Source organism: Micropterus dolomieu, linkage group LG02 (assembly GCF_021292245.1).
Source record: "Micropterus dolomieu isolate WLL.071019.BEF.003 ecotype Adirondacks linkage group LG02, ASM2129224v1, whole genome shotgun sequence".
NCBI lineage: Eukaryota > Metazoa > Chordata > Actinopteri > Centrarchiformes > Centrarchidae > Micropterus > Micropterus dolomieu.
The window spans coordinates 10,934,369-10,955,403 of NC_060151.1; the positions used below are offsets into that span (position 1 = coordinate 10,934,369).

Here is a 21,035-nt window from a genome sequence, read left to right on the forward strand (position 1 = left end):
GTCTTCCAACATGACAATGACCCGAAGCACACAGCCAGGATAACCAAGGAGTGGCTCTGTAAGAAGCATATCAAGGTTCTGGTGTGGCCTAGCCAGTCTCCAGACCTAAACCCAATAGAGAATCTTTGGAGGGAGCTCAAACTCCGTGTTTCTCAGCGACAGCCCAGAAACCTGACTGATCTAGAGAAGATCTGTGTGGAGGAGTGGGCCAAAATCTCTCCTGCAGTGTGTGCAAACCTGGTGGAAAAACTACAGGAAACGTTTGACCTCTGTAATTGCAAACAAAGGCTACTGTACCAAATATTAACATTGATTTTCTCAGGTGTTCAAATACTTATTTGCAGCTGTATCATACAAATAAATAGTTAAAAAAATCATACATTGTGGTTTCTGGATTTATTTTTTTTAGATTATGTCTCTCACAGTGGACATGCACCTACGATGACAATTTCAGACCCCTCCATGATTTCTAACTGGGAGAACTTGTAAAATAACAGGGTGTTCAAATACTTATTTTCCTCACTGTATATTCAATTACTTAATATAAAGGGCAAAAGGTCAAGTCACTTCTATTATTATTATTTTTTAAATCTTGCAAACTAGACTGTGACAGTTAACTTAAAAACAAAATTATGAGTAAACAAATAAAAGTAGGCCTACTTCATCTATCAACTTCAATCTTGAGGGCTAAATTAATCCAATTATTGGTCAAATTGTGTGCAGAACGGAAATACTGCATAGAGTTTATGGCTGTGTCGCCTGAAATGATGATCATAATATAAACAGAGGCTTTGTTATGTGTAACTTATTGTATTGTAACCATATTTGCACAGCTGTATGCTATAACTTGTAATGTGCTGCTGACTAGTGTTTACTGTAGGTCAGTTTTCTTGAGGTTGCTACAGGGGAACTTGTGGGTGTTATTAATCTTTTTTAAAGGGAAACACAAAATTTAGGTGGCCAGTGACGATTCAGAATATAATAGAATATAATGCAGTAAAGCTCTCAGGCATTCCTGTGTTGCTTTTAGATAGGTTTTCTCCTGTAGATCAACTTTTACAAGGTTGTTTATTTGTCATTATATCAGCACAAGGTTGTAAAACAAAACAAAAGTTTGTAGTCCCTTCACACATAGAACTTAACAGATTAATATATTATTTGAATATATGTAATAACATCCCTGCTGAGTCAGCACACATGTATGATTTAGTCTTCCCTTCTCTTTTATGTCTTTGTTTGGGGAAGTAATCTCTTTAAATGTGCATGTGGCACCTTTTCAACTCAATGACAATTAATTAATTTTAATTCACTTTGAAACTCCTTGAATTTAATGCCTTCTGTGTTTCAGCAGGTTTTCTGGTCATCCTCACTCATGTTCTGCACATTCAGAATCTCTCCACAAATCTGTGTTCTCTGACCAGAAAAAAAGTCATTGGAGAATAACGTCATCAGCTGCACATGAACCTGCTCACACATCAGACTTTCAGAGGGGAGAACACAAGTTTACCTGACTGCTGTTCCCGAAAGTCACTCTCATTGAGTTATTTTCTCTTCTTGTGCACAGAAGGATAGTCCCTATTCATCTTCTCATCAACGTTGTAAATACTCGCTTTCAACAGTGACTCGTTTTTTGTGACTTTTCATATCGTAAACTAGCCTATGTACCGCTTCACATTAACCAGTAGCTTTATTTTGAAGTGTGTTTGAAGTGTAACCAGACGTTGCATATATATTATTGCTAACCTGATCTTGACAATGTTACTGGGGCACAGCACATGGATACTGGGGCCTGTGCCCCAGTAAAGTGTCTAGCGAGGCATATGTCCCTTACACTGCCTGTGATGACAGTTGTAGGCTGCATTTGAGATACATTTATGCTAATGTGTCATTTCTTATATTTAGCCTACTGATTATATATGGCGTCAAATTTATATCACAAGTTGTGAGTGTGTAAAACATGCTCACGAGCAAATAATGTTATTTTACACGCGCAAAAATGAACCTTCCCACTGGCAAGATAAAGTACTCGTGCACAAATTCAACAAGCAAGCGTTGTACAGGTATCTGCGAGCGAGTGCCTGGCATGTTCTCATAGGTTAACTCTGCTTGCACAGTGGAATCCTGCTCGCTCAAGTCTACATGACTTTTGACAATTTGGGGGCGGAAACCAAGAAGGGCACTAACCCTCTTACGATTGGTCACTTTCAACAAGAGAATTACGACACTCTTTGATCTCGCCGCCATACAGTCACATCCTCCATGCATCTCTCAGTAGTTTCAAACAAGCCATGCTGTCACCCACTTTGAATGGTTTCAGGCGGGACAGACACTAGCAGCCATGCCAGGATTAACCTGCTGTTAGGCCCTGGGGCTGAGAGGTTTTGTAAGCCCACAATAAAAACAATAAAAATGTCTAATGACCACATTTGTACATATAAAACAAAAGTAGAAGTAGCCTAACGAAGACAGTATTCCATGAAATAAATGTGCAACTACGAGGTAAAACCTCCACAGGCTACTGGAAAGCAGTAAAAAGAGGATTGTCTTACCTTTTTAGAAGTGCTTTGGTCTTCTTTGTCAAAAAAGCCTTCATTATGTTGGTAAAATCCAACTCACGAAGAATGTCGTGTTCAATGGACATCAGTGTGAGGTTTTGCCAGTTTGGAGAAGGAACGCTGTCCGCTCACGTCGGTCACTGGCATGGTCAGGAATAGCCGTAGAGCTTTATCTGTGTTGGGAAACACTGTATGGAGTTTTCTACTTCTTAATACTTTCTGTAACTCCAATGCCGACGTGCTGCTCAACTAGTCATTCTGTACAAACTCCCTGAACTGCACCGCTTCCTCCACAAAGTTCTCTTCCAAGTCACAGTAGTATTTCTTCTGCAGGCTCTCCGCTGCTGAGTGGAGGTCTTGGGGGAAATCGAATTGAATCTGTTTAAAATTCTGAAGTTTTCACACACGTCATTATATAACAGGTATCTTCAGTCCAGCTCTGACACTAGCCTGTCAATCACACAGACATACACAGATGTACAGAAGCATCTGCGGCCTGACAGCTCGCACTAAGGTTCAGATGACTCATCAGCTTGTCTTTTTCTGTTTCTCTTTGTTGAGTGCCTGCTTTGTACTCAGTGGACACGGTGGGGGACAAGAAAAAGAAAGGACTGTTTTACAGCACTGCATACCACAACAGAAGAAATTACAAAATTAGAAATGTAAGCATGTGAAACCCTCCTTAGGCTGATGTTCCTGTTCACAGATTCTTATCCACATCACAACGGATATATTCATCAAATACCGCAAGGAGACATTTACAAAATGAAAGTCTAATAGACATGTATAGAAAATATGATTGACAGATATAGACAATTTATCTCTCTTTCTTTCTCTCTTGCATCTACTGCTACTACTCACTGTGTATTGGTACTGTTCACTGTGTATGGTATTTTGTGTATTGGGTGAATGGTCTGAGGGCTGTGTTGCTACTGTAGTATGATGTGATTTGTTGTTGTCTGTTATTTTCTTTATGCACAACGGTCTGTACAAAACAACATTTGGTTCAGCTGTGTGACTTTATTTAATTTTGATAATGTGAACGCATTCAGCCATTTTGCATGTAGTGACGTATGCAATGAACTTGTGCCTAGATGTTTTGGGGGGTAAGACTATTCAACAGAGAACCGGTATAATACATTGTGATCAACATGACATAAGCAATTGATAATAGGAAACAGCTGACAATTGTACATAATCATTTGCATCAATGTGTCAAAGCATGTGCAATATGTTCAAAACAATGAGAAATAGCTTTCATGATGTGCACAAGTGACGAGATGATGTGGGGATGAACATGCAGTTTTGAGAATTTCAATTCTGATCTGAGAAATGTACTAAAGCGACTGAGAAAAAATGTAATGCAATTTCCAGTTTATTTATTTTTTTGTGCAATACCCTGGCTTCCTCTCTAGTGCACAAATTCTGGTGCCCGTCATCAGCAACGTTCAGTAATGACTGCTGGATACCAGCGTAATTCTGACACAGGGCTTTGGTTGCAACAGCGGGCGCTGACCATCTAGTATCAGAAAGTGTTTTTAAAGTTTCTATTCTGTTATCATTATGCAACCTCGCCTTGATCGTCTGCCAGCGTGAAGTGGTCTTAATTAAATTAGATTAAATTAAACAAAGACTGCACAAAACTGAAAAACTGTTCCTTCTCCTCACAGCAGTTCGCACTGGTAACCCCTACCAGATTTAAAGAGGTCATATTATGCTTTTTGGCTTTTCCCCTCTCCTTTAAGTAAAAAAGCCCAAAGTCCACCCCAAAGGGAGTTCCCATCTCCCTCAGAAAATACTGCTCTGAACTGCCTGAAAACAGCTCGTTTGTAGTCCAGCCTTTTCCCTTTCATCCCTGTGACGACACAGCAAAATGCGCGGCATAATGCTCACCAAGCAGCTAGTCCGACACACCCTCAAAAACACCGGTGGAAAAACACAATGTAGCTACCCTCAAGGCGGTCAATGGACATAAAGTGGTTACTGTGACGTAGAGACAGAGCTCAGTTTTAACTTTATGGATGAAAGATACTTTAGTTACAGTTTAATAACTCACCACTCTGAAACTCTTGCTCCAGTCAATGTTGCTAAGCAGGGCCGTGCAGAGACCTTTGGAAGGGCAGGTGCTCAAAGTATAAAAGGGGCACATGGAACAAGGATTTCAATAGGGCTGTTCTCAAAATATCAATCCAGAAATATATCGTTATGTATTTCTTGCTGATATACTGTACGTATACTGATGCTTCTGTATCGATACATCAGCAAATGCTGTGACACAGTTTTGAAAAAGAAACACAGGGAATACCCAACTCTAGCTTTAAAACACTGTGGGCTGACATAACTTACAGGGAACAGTTGCTGTTGAGGGGTTGCTGGGGATGTTGCTGCTGCTGCTGTTGTTGCTGCTGCTGATACTACTGGAGGTGATCTGTGACTAGATTTATTATAACAAACAAAGAATATATATTAGATAATTAAACAAATATGTGACAAGATGTAAAGATTGCTGAAAGTGTTTGGAACTGGCTCACTATAACTGACCTGCTGTAGTGCTGCAGCCGCTGCCAAGGCTGACTGCTACGAGAAAATAAGAGGGAGATGCTCACAGAGACTGCTGCACACCGAAAGTTGCAGGTAGAGGAAATAAGATACCAGATTCAAAAAAGTGTGGTAAATAATCTGAGAAGGAAACAGTACTGGGAGAAAGGACTAGGTTTTGTTTTTACTTTAGTTTTTTTAAATATCTATTTTTATGGAAGTTTTATGTTTTATGTGTATATATTTTTTTTTTTATTTATTTATTTATTATTATTTTATTTTGTATCAACACACACAAACACAACTTTTGCTGTTTTATTTCCTTATCTAATGAAATTTATATGTAGCTTTGGAAATATTGTTGCTATACATTCATGCCAATAAAGCTAATTTGAATTGAACTGATAGCCGGTGTTCTGTCAATTTATGCTACCTATTGAGATGTGCTACTTAGCAGTTCTATGCATGCGTATCACCCACAAGAGTGGTCTGTTTCCACGCCCATACATATGTGCAACCTTGCTGTTGGGCATGCCGTCAAGACAGTGGCTGATTGTCAGCAATATATAAAAAATATTATTAGTCTATCAGAATACATTACCCCCGATATCTTAAATAAAGATGGCATAATATAGTATTTCAACATGCTCCCCATCTCCTTACATTACACATGGAGTGAGTAGTGGTGCAATATAAAATGATTCTGTAGTAGGAGCATTATTTGATAGGGGATATTAGTCTTTATCAGTATACGCTACCCCAGAATGATGTTATAATATAATCAAAAAAAAAGATGTCATAATACTGTGACAGTTATAACTTTATGGGATTGGAAAAGGGAACACATAAAGTAGGATTTTTCATAGGGCAGAGAGACTCGATAGACTCTGCTATCAATTTGTGCTACGGTAGCATTATTCGACAAGGCAGCATATATCGTCAGAACACCGGCAGCTAACTTTACTTCTACAGGCGACACACAGCAATATACACAACTACTGTGCATGCTCTCTCGTCTTTCTAGCAAAATACATCCAACAACCCACAACAAGCACAGAGGTAAACCCCTCTTACCGGCGGAATCGCAGGTTGCACCCCCCTCTGCATGTGTCTGTTGCTAAGCTGGTAAGGGGATATACAGCTGAACTGAATCCGTGTTTACCGCCTTCTCATGACCCGCCCTCATGTGCTTCATCCAGCACCTTCTGTCCCATCAGCTGTACAGTGTGTGTGTGAACTCCTCACACACAGTAAGGGAGAGGTAGGATGGGTTTCCTCTGCCTACGTTTCCATAAAGGATCAAACTGACTGATCAGCTCCATGCTACCCAAATAGTTGCCATTGTTGCTGTCTCAAAACCTGTGGCTATCAACTCTAAAAGCAAGCCCTTGCTCAGCCTAATATTTTCCTAAAGCAACAACCCTCTGTAGAACCTGTTTCCAATATTCACACTCATCATTAAACTGTTTTTTGAGTTCCTAATCCACTGTCCCGCAGTCAGCCGTCTGGTTGATGTAAGCAATCATGGATTTCCTGTGCATCTCACAATTTTAAGTTAAACACTCACTTGCATGCTTCCAATTAGAGTAGTTTGCCAAGAAGGCAAATGGTGATGACTTGTCTTTGCTCTCGCCACATATTTTGCACGCAAAGCAAAACACACTACCTTGCGATGGTGAATAACATAGCCACTTTCTGATTAGATACCAAGCTTGCGTTTGAAATGTGTAATGGAGAAGAATCTTCTCTGGTGTTTGTATTGTCATCCTGAGGCACAGAGGTCAGCCTCTTTGTTCTGGCACAATTCCGGTCCCATTTTTGCCCACTAAACATGCACCTGTTTGACCATATCTGTATTGCCCCCGAGTCCTGGGTCAGTGCTATAGGGGTCTCCTACCATTCTGTTTTCCCCTGTGTTTTGCCTGCCTCTCTGTCTCCTCCTCTCCCCCTGCGTGTGCTCTCCCTCTCTCTCTGCTCCTGAGCCCAGCTGACGATCCACACCTGCACCTCATCAGCAGCCTCCTCTACCTGCCACACCTGCCAGCAATCAACTCCATCTCCACCAGTATATCAACCCCGGTTCTCCACACAATCTCTGCTTGATCAGCCCTGTTGGTGGTCTGGCTGACTCCTGCCCCTTGTGCCCTGTCAGAGGAACGATCGACATCAGTCCCGTTGGTGATCCAGCCGAGTCCTGCTCGTGTCAAGTCCGTAGTCCTGCCCGTGGTCCAGACTACACCACCTCCTCGTTCCCTGTCCACAATCCTTAGCCCAGAAGACCAGTCTCTGGTTCCCTGTTGTGCTGCTTCCCTGCCGGCGTCAAGTCCAGCTCGGCCTCCACAGTGGATTCGCCTTCGTCACAGGCCTCCTACCCGACCTCCGGAGAGACCCTGCATTTGCCGCCGGCCTCCAGTGAGGTTCTGCCTTCGCCGCCAGCTCATCGCTGTTGGTCTTCGGTTCGGCCTCCAGAGGGTCTCCACCTTTGCCGTGGGCCCCCAGCCCGACTTCCTCGCTGGCCCCATGGATGTCCAATCCTCCTGTGGGCTTTTGCCCTGTTCAGCCTGTTGGGTCAACACCCGGGATTTCCCCCCCAACCGACCAGTTTCTCTGCCCTGCCTCCGTGCTGCCCGCCTGATGTCCGCTGTTCCCTCTCTGCCTTTGAATTTCTTTTTTTTTTTTTTTTTTCCCCATTTTGGAGGGAAGGGGGATTGCTCCCATAAAGTGGAATACATTTACAGTATGTATGCATGCATCCTACAATGGTCATAATTACACACTTCATGTACTGCTGTGTTAAGACACATTCACATAAACATCCCCAACAAGTGAAAATCAATAAATAACCAGATCTGTTCAGTTAAAGTCAAGAAAGAAGTTTGGTCAATAGTGCAAAATATATAGCAACCAATTGCATTCAACAAAACACTTTATTATATATTATATACAGGGAGAGGGTAAATGAGGTTGTTTTTGGTGAGGGCATCCCACTGTCAAAAGCAGACCATGTCATAGGCCCCAGATGATCCTAACCCTGGAAAGAACAGGGAGAAGAAAGATGAAACAGTGTTAAGGCTAATACATTGAAAGACATGGATTTTAATATTATAATGTAAATAATTATGATACACATGGAAAATCAATATTTCCCAACCATTTTCATGAGGTTGAGATTGCATGAGTGAGAGTACACACATTTAGTTAGGTGTAGTTGTATCTGGGCATTGGCATGATTTTGTGTGCTCCAGTAAAGAATTTGATAATTAACTTTAAACTTTTTTAATGTTATTTCTGTGGAATAAAAGTTGTCAGACAAATTACTATATACCTTAATAAAATGGTCATATTTAGTACTACTACTTGTTGCAGATTCTTTGAATTTGATGACCAAATAATAAATACCAGAAGAGTGATCACGTGTGTACACATCCAGGTAAAGCAAAATCAATATATATATCGTTGCAAGGTAAAAAAGGAAAAAAGTCTGCACACTTTTAGGCTGCAAATAATTCTATATGTTAATTCTCTGTATTTTAAGGCAACATTTTGATCTACAAGATTTAAATGTGACTTTTCTCAAATAATAACGAATGCTTTTGTGGTCATCACTGCTGAGATTTGCTATAGTTTAGGTGGCAGGCTAGCCCATGGTTTGGGTGACCACACTCAACCATACATCCATACCTAGATGGCGCCGCAGACGGACGCCTCTGGATTACGCTCCATAGTGCTTTTTGTGTTTTTGTTTATAAATTCTGTTTTCTGCTGTCCCTCTTAAGAGCTCTTAAACATTGGACTGTCAACTACTCACACTATTCCAACGCTCTTTATTGAACCTGGAACTTTCCTGGAGTTAGTAGTTGGAGGAGCAGCCGCTCTGTATGGGATATACCGGAGACGCCAAAGGGGGAAGCGCACTGGTTAAACTGAGACAGTGGAGTTTTCACACTCCGCTCCCTTCAATCCACCTACAATGCCTTGCATTCGCGGGTTCCCGTGCCCTTCTCAGGCTTGGACCCCTAACAAAAAAGGTTCTTATCCAAAGACAGTTAAGTTAGCTCTCGGCTCAAAATACACTAAAGAACAAAAAGAGGCCAGCACCTATAAACTTACAAAATACAAGTAAAGAGAACAGAATAGCAGTTCTTCTGCAATAGGAGTGAGGTGATTTGTCGACGTTATCGATTACGTCCATTACAGAAATTAGTTGGCGCGTCACAAAGAAGGAAGATGGCTGCACCTGGTAAAAACTCCACCGGAAAAGAAGCAGGTCTGGCAGCTAAAAGAGTTGCACGCTTTCCTCCAAAGTGTGGAAGTATTTTAAACAGAGACACAACAATGCGATTCTCTGTACGCTCTACTATTTGGAAATGGCTTTTCACAGCAGCACGAGTGCAAAGAAAGAACAATTCAATTCTATTTTATATTTTCGGTTCACTTGGCTTAAAATAATGTTACACTTACAGTCTGTACTGTAGTAAACTTTTAATTGCCCCACAGTGATGAAAAAATACTTTTGTCAGTGATTATCTTACTGCATTTAAATGTGGCATTCACCACATTTTTATGTCAAATGTTATTATCATAACACAGCAATGGCTGGAAATTAGAGTAATTAAAAAATTTGCCATTACTTTCATTATTTCAGGATGAGCAAAGCAGTGTGGGGGATGTTTTCCACAATAGGAACTTAAATCCATGGAGGACTACTGGACTACATGGACTACTTTCTGACAGCATTTTACAGATGATCATCAAGGATAGAAATGTGCGGATCAATCCTAAAGTATCGATATTTCTGATACCAACGTTTCCTACTATAGGATTGATACTCATATAAAAGGATCGATCTCTAAACTCAGTAATTTGGAGTGAGTGTGTGTTTTATCAGAAGTATCTTACTGTCACCAGGATTGTCTAACTACTCGGTTGATAGGCACTACTTTTCCTTCCGCCTGTCAAAGTCATGCTTGCGCTACGGCTCTGTGACGGAGCTTCTTTGAAGTGGGCCGCTGCAGCCCTTTACATTTCTCGCGATTGAATACTGACTCTGGGTAACTGTAAAAGCAGTCACGCCTGGCTGTATTTTAGCTGTGAAGGTAACAATTACGCTGTGTGTGATGTGTGTGCAAAGACAGTGAAATATTTTGGCAACACTACAAACTTCGCTAAACATCTGAGATTAAGTCTGTCACAATAATAGGACGATGTTATGAAGCGGCAGTTCTGAGCAGGATATTTTCATTATAATTAAAGAATATGACGTTTTGAGTAGTTTGATGTCTTGACATTATGCAACTATTATTTTGAATTGGTAAGACTACAGCCTACTCGTTATTTCTCTCATAAATACAGAAACAGGAGGGGGGAGGTCACATTAAACTAGAAATAAAATATGTAAATAGTATCGGTATCGGCAATACCAGCCTGGGTATTACTTGGTATTGGATCGGATAGGAATTAAGTGGTATTGCACATCGCTACTATATGGGCATGTGCTCCCATAGGCCCAGCAACGGCTCAGTCTGCCTGTTCTGCCCAGCAACAACAACAGCCTGGTAACATGCTTCAGGTCTTGGCCAATCAGAGGACAGTGGGGCCTTAAAGAGACAGGAGCACCTACAGCTTGTTCAGACAGAGGCTGAAATGAAGACCTACAAGAAGAGTCAGTATAAGAAAATAAAATATTTTTTGAACTTTGAATCATGCAAAGCTGGCATACAGGAGTCACAGAACTTAAATATAGGACTGGAAAAGCAGTTTAATAGCTCTCCTTTAACATGTGTTGTGTGTGAACACTCAAAATGTCCAGCGGTTAAACTTGCACGAGTAAAGCATGGCGAATATTAAATTCGCTGTCAGTATGAACACACCTTTAGAGGGCGAAGCCTATACGGAACAGAACGGTAGTTACGTACTGTAAAGCCAGATTCTATGAGTATAGGCGCAGCCCTCTAAGTTCAAGGCCTCACCAGACCTTGGTTCTCAGTGCTGATGAAAAGGCACTATGGAGGACGATGGCCAGGTCTCACCATTGTATATATCAGGGATGTGATTTCTCCGGATTAATCCGGGATTCTGGATTTTGCGTTCAGCTGCCCAATTCCACACTTGCTCAGTGTGTACACCAGTCGCTCTTGCACATCAGTGTTGCATAATGTGTTGGGCAATAATAACATTACTTTCTAGTCTAACTGATTTCCAAAACAGTTATATTATTGCAGTTATTATTTCAAGTAGCACTGTGCTACTGAACACACCATTTCTAATGTGAATGATGTCAGGGCCTGGGTTTTAAGTCAGCTGTTAGCCAAAAAGCTAAATGAAGAATGGAGAACAAGGGAGAGAGGCGTTCTTTCCACAGCTGTATGTAGCTACTGCCATTGTGCACACTATAAATTATTTTCAGTTGACTCTGCGCTCCTCATAAGTCAACAGACAGGCACACAAGGGCTCCTAGAGTCAGTGCCAGGCGCTCTATGGGTGGTAACCATGGCAACGGCTCTGTGTACCACTGGGCGCGATTCCGTGAAGCTGTTGCGGTAACAGCCTTACAATAAAATTACCTTTGGGAATGTTTGGTCCACCTCTATTTACATTCTTAGCATTAGATAGATAATTAGAAACACTACCATCTATTTTAACTCTTATTTTTACCTGCTATATGAGTAGACTATGTATCTGGCACAATGCCTTCTGTAGTTGAGCCTGAGTTTTTTAGAATCAGGAGTGTTCACTTTCATCTAATGGTCACAGTGAGGAACTGCAACACTACATTAAATTTGTGGCTAATACAGTGTCATTATTACAATCACCACCAAGTACAAATAATTGTTAGCATTATTATTACAACAAACCATATTAACATCAGTATTGGCAATATAATAAATGGCTGCTGTTAAACAGTTTTCTGGTGTAGAAACCAGTCTACCTGTTCATACCAGCTTCAACGCAGTCATGATAGCATACCAAAACGTACGGCGATTACTTTTAAAATACAGTCACCAAACAAGAAATCATAAATGAGCTAAAAGAAATGATCATTGAAAGATTCTAATAAATAAATCCTAATGACCTCTGTGATCCCCTGACTTTTCCTCTGACACCATCTGCAGCTCAAAGTTTCTCTTATCCAGCGTTAACATTTACCTGATAAATTATCCTAATGACCCTCTGACTTGTCAATCTACCACCACGGGTTCACATTTATGGTTTGGACTAATATGTCTCAACAACATTTAGATAGGCTGCCATGGAATTTGGCACATTAAACAGTATTTGAATACCCTGACATTTCCTCCAGCATCACCACAGGTCACAATTTAAAAGGGGCATTATATCTGCGAAACATCAGCATTAGAATTGTCATTGTGAGCTTGTTAGCATGCAGACATTAGCATTTACCTTGAAGCACTGATTGACTGACCTTATGGGGGCAGGGACCCACAGGTTGGGAACCACTGCAACAAACAATAAGGAAACCGAGGTACCTGCCCATGTAGCTACTCAATCATTAAGAAAAAATGCACAAATTAACTTATACATTGTTTTTCAATAAACAATACGTAATGTTTAGTTTACACCGTTTTCTCTTTAACTACCCACTTCTTTTCCAAATGCAATCAAATATTTGCACAACTTAGATGTTTTTGTGTAAACCTCTCATAAAAAGTCTCTTGTTTTAGTCAGACTCCTGCTCGCAGCCAGAGGATAAACACTGCATGGTGTCTTCCCCTCAGCTCACATGCTCCTTTGTTCATACTGTTGCTAATGCTGTCCCTATGTTCCACGTTAGCTTGTGTCATTCTGACCAGCTAAAAGTACAGGTAGAATCGTCTCCCGGTTTTTGACAACATAAGGAGATATTTGCTTATAAAAAGGATTCTTTTTCGGTGGTTGAGGGACACTACCAGTCCAGTCCGCTCATAACATAGATAAGGGGTAACTTTTGAACCTCTGTTTTGTTATGTTAGGTCCCTTTCTGAATTTTGACTACCTTTCTCTGTAGTAAAATGTTTGAGGTGGCATTAGTTATCTAAAACTATAGTATTTAGTTGCTTTAGTTGGGGCGAATAACAACCGTGACTGGGAGATCAACATGTGAGTAAAGGGTTACTAAAAAGTAATGTAATGACTTGAAAAAGTAAATGTGCTGCTAAGAGTGTTATTAGATATGTTTTCCTTTTTATTTATTACATATGCTCAGCTCCAGGAGTAGCCTGTGGGGTTCCTGCGACATGCTGTGTGGACCCACAGTGTGGAACTCTCATTGTGGTTTTGGAGCCCAGCTGCTGGATGAGTTCACTGCTCAAAGTGTGATCTTCCTGGGCAGTTGCCTGGGGGAGAATCTCTTGTTGGATCGAGCAGCATGAAGGCCTGACAGGGACAATTGGAATTTTTGTACTGGGGGCCCAGGTTCTGACTGTGTTTATCACTACGTGACCGTTAGAAAACATCCAGTGGTTACACGTTTACAGATAGGAGTTGAAGACTTTTATATTATGTGTTGATATTTAATGAGTGCTAACTGCCTTTGGGTCTCCACCTTGTTTGTCACCTGTAGTAAACATAATGAACCCGACTCAGATGACTGCGCCTGTTTTGCCAGTGGGAATGATAAATAACTGCTAATTTTAGCGAAGCAAATTCCAACAAAAATGTAATGGTGACAGACCAATGTGCATTATTCAGCTAGCAAAAAGACAGTGTTTTGATTCAGAAAGAAATTTCATCAACAGAATCAAGACATTTCAGCTTTTAAAGGCCAAGAAGACCTATTTAACATTTTGTTTCAAAGCCAGCGGTGCCTTGCCAGACTCTAAATCTACAGTCTAAGCCTTACATACATGCGTTACATGTGTTGTGCTGTAAAAACAATCACTTCTCCTGGACAATATGTTTCACCTTTTTTCAGATTGTTGTCAAGTGCTAGCTCATGGTGGGAATTGTTGGGTCTGTTGTTGGGACGGTGCTCTTTGTAAATAATATTACAGAGAGCTCCGTCTACCTGCTCTATATGAAAAGTGCAGTGTAATAACTTCTGTTATGAATTGGTGCTGGTGGTGATGTGCAGTGGATAAGATGTATGCCTTTGGTGTGGGAGACCTGGGTTCAACTCCTCACTGTGACACATCCACCAATGTGTCCCTGAGTAAGACACTTAACCCCTAGTTGCTCCAGAGGCGTGCGACCTCTGAGATATATAGCAATTGTAAGTTGCTTTGGATAAAAGCGTCAGCTAAACTAATAAATATAAATAAAATTGAATTAATGAAAATGCAAAGAGGTTGACATTTTGGGAAACACGTTAGATGAAAAGATTGATATTACTCATGACTGTACTGTAAATATAGATGAATATCTATGTAGCGCTTTCTCAGTATCTTCTAGCATGAGATACAGCGCCCTGGGTTCTTTTCAGTAATCTGCACCCTATAGTATCAGTTGCAACTTTTAACCACTAACTACTTTAGGAACACTCTAACAGAACTATATCAATTTTACAAAAGATGGTGCAGATGTGTAGTTTTTAAACTGAAAATCCTCTGCTTCAAATGTGTATATTTATAACAATGACAAAGAGGTAAATCTTATGACATAGCATTTATTTACTAAATTTTTAAAAATAAAAAATAATAAAATTAAATTAAATAAAGTGACCTTTAGGGTTAAGAGAGATGTCCCCTTAATTACCTAAACCAATCAAAGTATACAACCGTCCACTTGTTCCCCAGATACTGTAAAACTGATAGGTCAGTCTGTACCTTTAAAACTCTTGATGGAAACTTAAAGTTCTCTGCCGTAAACACTTACTGTAAATATCTAAATGTACCTTAGCAAACACTATTTTTTCACATTCCAACTGCTAATGAACATTCAGCAGCAAATACCTCAGATAACTTCATATAAACCAATTATCATATATCCATAACCACAGCGCTATAAGTTACTCAGTTACTCTAATGGGCCCCAAAAAATATAAAAGCCGGCAGTAAAATAAACAACCCCCGTTACAGGCCTGAATGCAGCTTGAGCGCGCTGAATGACAGATTACAGTGGAGCGGATGGTCCCTTCGCTCCCTGAGCAGGGTACCAGTGAGTTACTCACCAATGGCGAACAGTTCAAAAGTCCCCTTACTGTTCCAGGCAGGCGACCGTCCACTCTCAGTCCCAGTGATGTTGATGATGAAGAAGAAGACGGCTTGTCTCCCTCGGAGCCAGAGGTGCACCCGTGTTTTACCGGTCACACGGGGCGCTATCTGGTGTTCTGTCCGGGCCTCTCAGTCCACACACACACGGCAAGCAAGGCGTGAGATACTATGCTAATTAGCCTACCGGCCGAAGTTAGCTCAGAGATACACAGTAATGTCCACAGCAGACTCTTAGCCAAAAACACACTTCTCTTAAATGAGTCAGGCTAAAACTATGTCTCTACCCTCTAATATTCGTCTTGGTTCGTAACTATTCGCCACTCAAAATACAGTCGCACACTCACGCGGCAGCGTCTACTTCTCTCGCACGTCTCCCTCGTTTTTCTGCTCCTCCAGTTCCTCTGACTACTAGTCCCGCCCCCTAACCAATCATACCTTTTAGAAACTAGACGTCTCTGTCAGTGGACTAATCAGAGGCACATAAATAAAAGCATCGGGTTAATATGTCTCACCTCGTGTTGAGTGATGTACGTTCTAAACAATTATGAAAACACGGTCCCCTTAAAGGAGCAGCGCCTACTATAGTAACAATGTAGGGTTTACACTGCTGTGTTTAAATTAGCTCTGGGGTTTAACCCAGGGGCTACATCTAAATGACTTCTCTGTGCTCACTCAACACTAAGCAAGACAGTAAAGAAGCATTCTTCCAAAATGTCAAACTATTCTTTTAAGAATAAGCAAAATGCACAGGATGTAGCATGCTAAATTCATGGAAACAGACTGAGGTTTATTTGACCCTGAATTACTTTACTGTTCTGATTATTTTGTGGTTCATATGTTACTTTTTTGTAACATATGAACACAGTACAATGGTTTAATAACACAAGGTTTGGCAAAAGCAAGAAATGTTTGAAATTGTTATAATTGTTAAAATAATGACAAGCTTTATTGTGAATTTTATTAAACATGATGCATTTGTGCACAAACTCCATCTTTGAAGCCAGTAACCAAGCTTCTAGTTACAGTTCCCACTGCAACTTTAGGCAGTGACACATTCAGTATCAGTGGGTGGAGGATGTTAAAATTTGCAGCTTGAGAGTCTTATGAAAATTAGAAAGATTTAATGTAATACAGAAGAAAGATTTAATGTATAAAATGACTTAAAGAACAGAATCCAAAATATTAAGAATTTTTTTACATGTTAGTTCTTTAGTTTCTGGTTAACTATTATAAAAACAACTAATGATCCATTTCCCCTTCGTAAATATAAAAATAATTTCTTAGCAAAGAGCCTGAGATGATACCAAACTGAGCAAGTTCTTGTAGCTCTAGATGGCTATATGCTTCCAATGGGCAGATTACTGTGATGTCTGAAAACAGAAAGAACAAATAGTGAGTTACTAAAATAAAGAGTTGCGTGGTCTGTGTATGGTTGTTTGTTGTGCCTAAATGGTTGTACTCTGCCTGCCAGTGCCAAGCCCTTCCATTCCTGGGATCTCCTCTCCAAAGCTGAGGAAGAAAGAAAATCATAAGCTTTATTGTGGGGACACATTTTTAAAACATAAACTTTAAAAGATAAACTCTCGGATCCAGGGCCGGTGGCTCTGAGGGGAGCTTTGTTTCCAGTATTCGCTTTAGGTCTGGCCACATCCACATTCATATTTCTGTTGTTTGAACTGTAATAGGACAGTCAGTGTGTCATAAAAAGTGATTTAACGCAAGTAAAATAACCAGTAATTACACTGGAATTACATTCAAATCAGATATATTTGAGTAAATTCATCTGTGTACATAATTTAACTCTAAGTAAACTATAAATTCTGTCATGTTTATGTTTATTCCAAATACTGCTAAGAAGAACTCACTGTTACAAAAATACAATCTACTGCAATCAATTTAACAGCTCCATAAATTTGACTTTTACCCATAATGTTCTTGATATTATCATAAATGTCTAAATCCAATCATGTGTTTATTATTGAGGTCATAGTTAAAAGTGATGTTGATTTGGACTACATTATATCGAGAGGTGTTTCAAATTGTTGTCCTTGTTATTTACATACACGACGGGGGCAGAATATTGGAAACATCTCTGAATACAGTGCAGTCTGCTACAACGCCACCACTTAATATGCTTATTATATGCCTTAATGCTAAAACATATTCACATCACATCACATACATACACGAGACACATCAGAATGAAACTGAACATTAAAGCATCATAAAAAATAGATTTTACGGCAGCATAGTATTTCTAATAAACCTAATAAAGTGACCACTGGGTATATCTCTCTCTTTGAACACATATAGGTTTCTCAATTCCCCCCCAAAATTGACCTGTGAATAATAATCTAGAATCCAGTAAACTGAAATAAACACAAAAAAAGGCAAGCACTTTTCTCAAAATAATAACAATACTAATGTTACATAATAAATCGATAATATGTCCAAAAAGCACATGAACTGAAATCAGTATTCAGCTCCAAAACATTGTCTTAAGTTGTTGCTAATACTCACCACTTGTGTTGGTCATGTTATAGAGATCAGGGCTGCTGTTGCATGATGTATTTAGTGAAGCACTCTTATTGGCCTACACCCTGAGAAGATTATGACGCTACCAACCAATGACTTGCAGGATCCTTGTACACACACACAGGTGTTTCACATTTCACACATATCGAACAGACAATTAAGGTTCAGATCATGGTTGGTCTATGTAAGGACCTCTAAACAATAGCATAACTTATCTTAAGGATCCCCTTTATGTAAATATACATATATATAAAAATTCAACACAATTTAAAAAAAAAAATACAGCTTATTTTAAATGATAAAATAAAAAATACATCAACTTAGGTTGGCTTGATCATATAACTTCAAAAATTGTGATGAAACAGAGGACATTTTTAGTTCAGTGAGACTAGGGGCAGCCAGAAGTTTTGAGGAAAAAAAACTGTGACATTTTGTGTTTTTTGTTAGAATTACCGTGGGGGGCATCTTACCCCATGTTACCCGACTACAGCAAAGTTTTTCATAAAGCCAAGAAGGATGCTGAAAATGCAGCTGAAGCAAATTATGTGGTGAGTGAATTAATCACCAATGAAGGCCAGTTTTTAAGGACTGCGTGTTGAAAGTTGCAGATATTTTATGTGCAGAAAAAAAATATAAATTCATTTCAGGATCAGCTAGTTATCAAGTAACATTTCTGATCAGTACCATGATAAAGTTAAACTGCATACTCTGTGGCGCTCAATGAAATCACAGATAAAACCGACAAGGCTACACTGGCAATTTTTAAATTAACTATCTGCCTGGTGCAAGTCTGTAATCACTAACCCCCATGACGTCCAATCAGTTGTCAAAGCATCACTAAGTAGTGCATCTGTAGATTCACATTTTCTTCATCATCCTTTCTCTAGTTACCTGCGTAACCCCTGTAGGTTCTGCCTACATCACTGCCTAAACAAGTTTAATCTGTGGTCATCATGTTGTCTCCTCCCATTCTCTCTCTCTCTCTTTAAATCACCTCCTGTGCCTTGCAAAGTTGATGCAGGTTGGCTGAGCTTGTGCCCGTTGTTCACTATTAACACCAAAATCTAATTCCTTCATGTAACTAATGCATTTTGTTTCTCTCTCAGCCTCAGACCCTCTCTCGCTCCTGCAGCATCCTCCTCCTTCCACCACCTCAGCAGCAGGACAGACGGGGGCTGGTGTCTTGGCTGTGCTGGATGAGACCACAGACAAGGAGCTGCGAGAGGAGCAAGGAGCAAGACCCCCCTCTATAACCTCCAGCAGCCCTCATCATGGTCCAGCTTGCAGTCACCGGCTCCTCTCTACACAGGATCTGGCTTCTGCAGCTGACGTGCCCCAAGCCTTTATGCACCGGGTCATGACAAAGGCTGGGTTGTACAGGACTATCCGGAGGGTCCTGGACATCGACGGTTGGTATCTCATGCTCAGTGAGTACCTGGAGTGCTTCTATGTAAGAAGGTCTTAGGTTGGTCACAGTGCATCATAAGGCAGCTGTCCCCCACCTACAGATGGCAGTTTCCAGTTGTACTCATGTACAAGTAAGAAAAAAAAAATTATATGTAGGCTAAATTTGATAATAATAATAATAATAATAATAATAATGCTCGCCTTTTGTCTGTGTAGGCAGTCCTGTGACGAGAGGGTGGTTGCACAACTGAGGTCTCGCACTCTGGGTAACAGTGCTATTCCGCTGTACAACACCCTGCGGGAGCAACATTCAGGCGCCTGGATGCGGAAAGCGATCCAGTACCTCGACGTGTGCGAGCAGTTCCTGGCCTTGTGCTCGGTGAGGGTGCAGTTTCCACCATCACCCATCTAGCTGCTGACAGTGTATGATGTCCTGATGCGGCTGGATGACTTTGCTTTTATACCACTCTATGTGTATGTATACACCAAACCTCAGTTCTCACACACGCACACACACACATACACGCACACACACACACACACACACACACACACATTGCTCTCTTTGTCAGTGAGAATAGTTCAGAGTGCTCTTCATTCAGTTTGCCCTTCTCAGAGAGCAGAAGTGTCTCTTGTCCTCAAAAACTCAACTTTTGAGGCGATTGTCATCCCAGTCTCGCACGGATTTGATGGCTTTGTGGGTGCAAAATGGCAAGCATTTTGGTGGATTTTTAGACATGTTCAAGAGATCTCAGTGTCAGATGGTCAGCTGATCCACCTACTGGATAGATTGGCACAGCCTTTGGTACAGATATTCATGGATCATGAATCCACTGACCCTGTCTTTAGCGCCACCATGAAAGTTGTTACATGCTTCAGGTTGAACTGTAATCACTTTGGTGATTGAACTGCCAACCTTTCGATTAACGGCCAACCCGCTCTATCTCCTGAGCCACAGCCGCCTAAGATGGTGAACATTAACATTATACCTGCTAAACATCAGCACGTGTGGGATGGGATTTTAAGGGGGTGTTTCAAATTAAAGTTTGTACCCCAAGATGCCCTTTAATATGTGTATAATATGTAGTGTTCGTCTTGGTTTCGAGACCGGTCTTAAGACCTCTTTTTGATGGTCTTGGTCTCGTCTCGGACTCGGCCGCATATGGACTCGGTCTTGTCTCGGTCTCATTGACATTGAGGACTCTGGATTTTATTTCAAGACCAGTGAAGACCATAACTTTGGGAATATCAATAAATTGCTTTTACATTGTCTGATTTATTTGTTAATATCCTAACTTTGATTGGATGTAAAACGTATTGATTCAAATGCAACCAATAACCCTAAATAAAAATGTGTTGTTACCGTAACGACTAGGTCTCGTCCTCCCTTGGTCTTGGTCTTGACTTGGTCTCAGCCCCTAAAAGTTTTGGTCTTGTCTCGGTCTTGATAAACTCTGGTCTTGGTCTTGATTTGGTCTCGATTTGGGCGGTCTTGACTAAAACACTAATAATATGATATAATATAAGATATTATGCGTACTGTGAGCCGTGTAGGAACAGTTATGAAGATGCTAAGAAGACAGATTGCCTGAGCAACTTTCACATAGAAGCAAGCTACATAAAATGGAGGGTAGTAAATTTGATTTGTGCAGATAATGAACTATACACAGTGTTTCATGTTAAGGTACACTACACACTGACAGATGTTATAAAACACATGCACATACACACACAAGGGAATGCACATGGACAAACATAGCTTTCATCAATGTGCAGCCAAACGCTCTACAAAGCATGCACGCAGACATCAAGGTGTTTGCTGCATTTCTCTCGTGAATGGCGACACACACAC

The 21,035-nt window shown here is 40.5% G+C and overlaps 1 protein-coding gene and 1 long non-coding RNA gene across 2 annotated transcripts in view; one reads left to right on the forward strand and one right to left on the reverse strand.

Annotated features, from left to right (window-relative positions):
- Nucleotides 1-21,035, forward strand: part of LOC123958341 (histone-lysine N-methyltransferase 2B-like) — a 49,270-nt gene that overhangs the window by 13,620 nt on the left and 14,615 nt on the right. Inside the window, exons 5-7 of the mRNA XM_046031665.1 lie at nt 7,201-7,830; nt 18,883-19,314; nt 19,400-19,657. Coding sequence (XP_045887621.1) covers nt 7,201-7,830; nt 18,883-19,241 — 989 coding nt within the window. The 3' untranslated portion in view covers nt 19,242-19,314; nt 19,400-19,657. The remainder of the gene's footprint in view (nt 1-7,200; nt 7,831-18,882; nt 19,315-19,399; nt 19,658-21,035) is intronic.
- LOC123967022 lies at nt 8,002-15,611 on the reverse strand. The gene is made up of 2 exons (XR_006824161.1): nt 15,199-15,611; nt 8,002-8,124 (listed from the first exon to the last, which is right to left on the reverse strand). It is a non-coding gene; the product is annotated as an uncharacterized LOC123967022 (long non-coding RNA).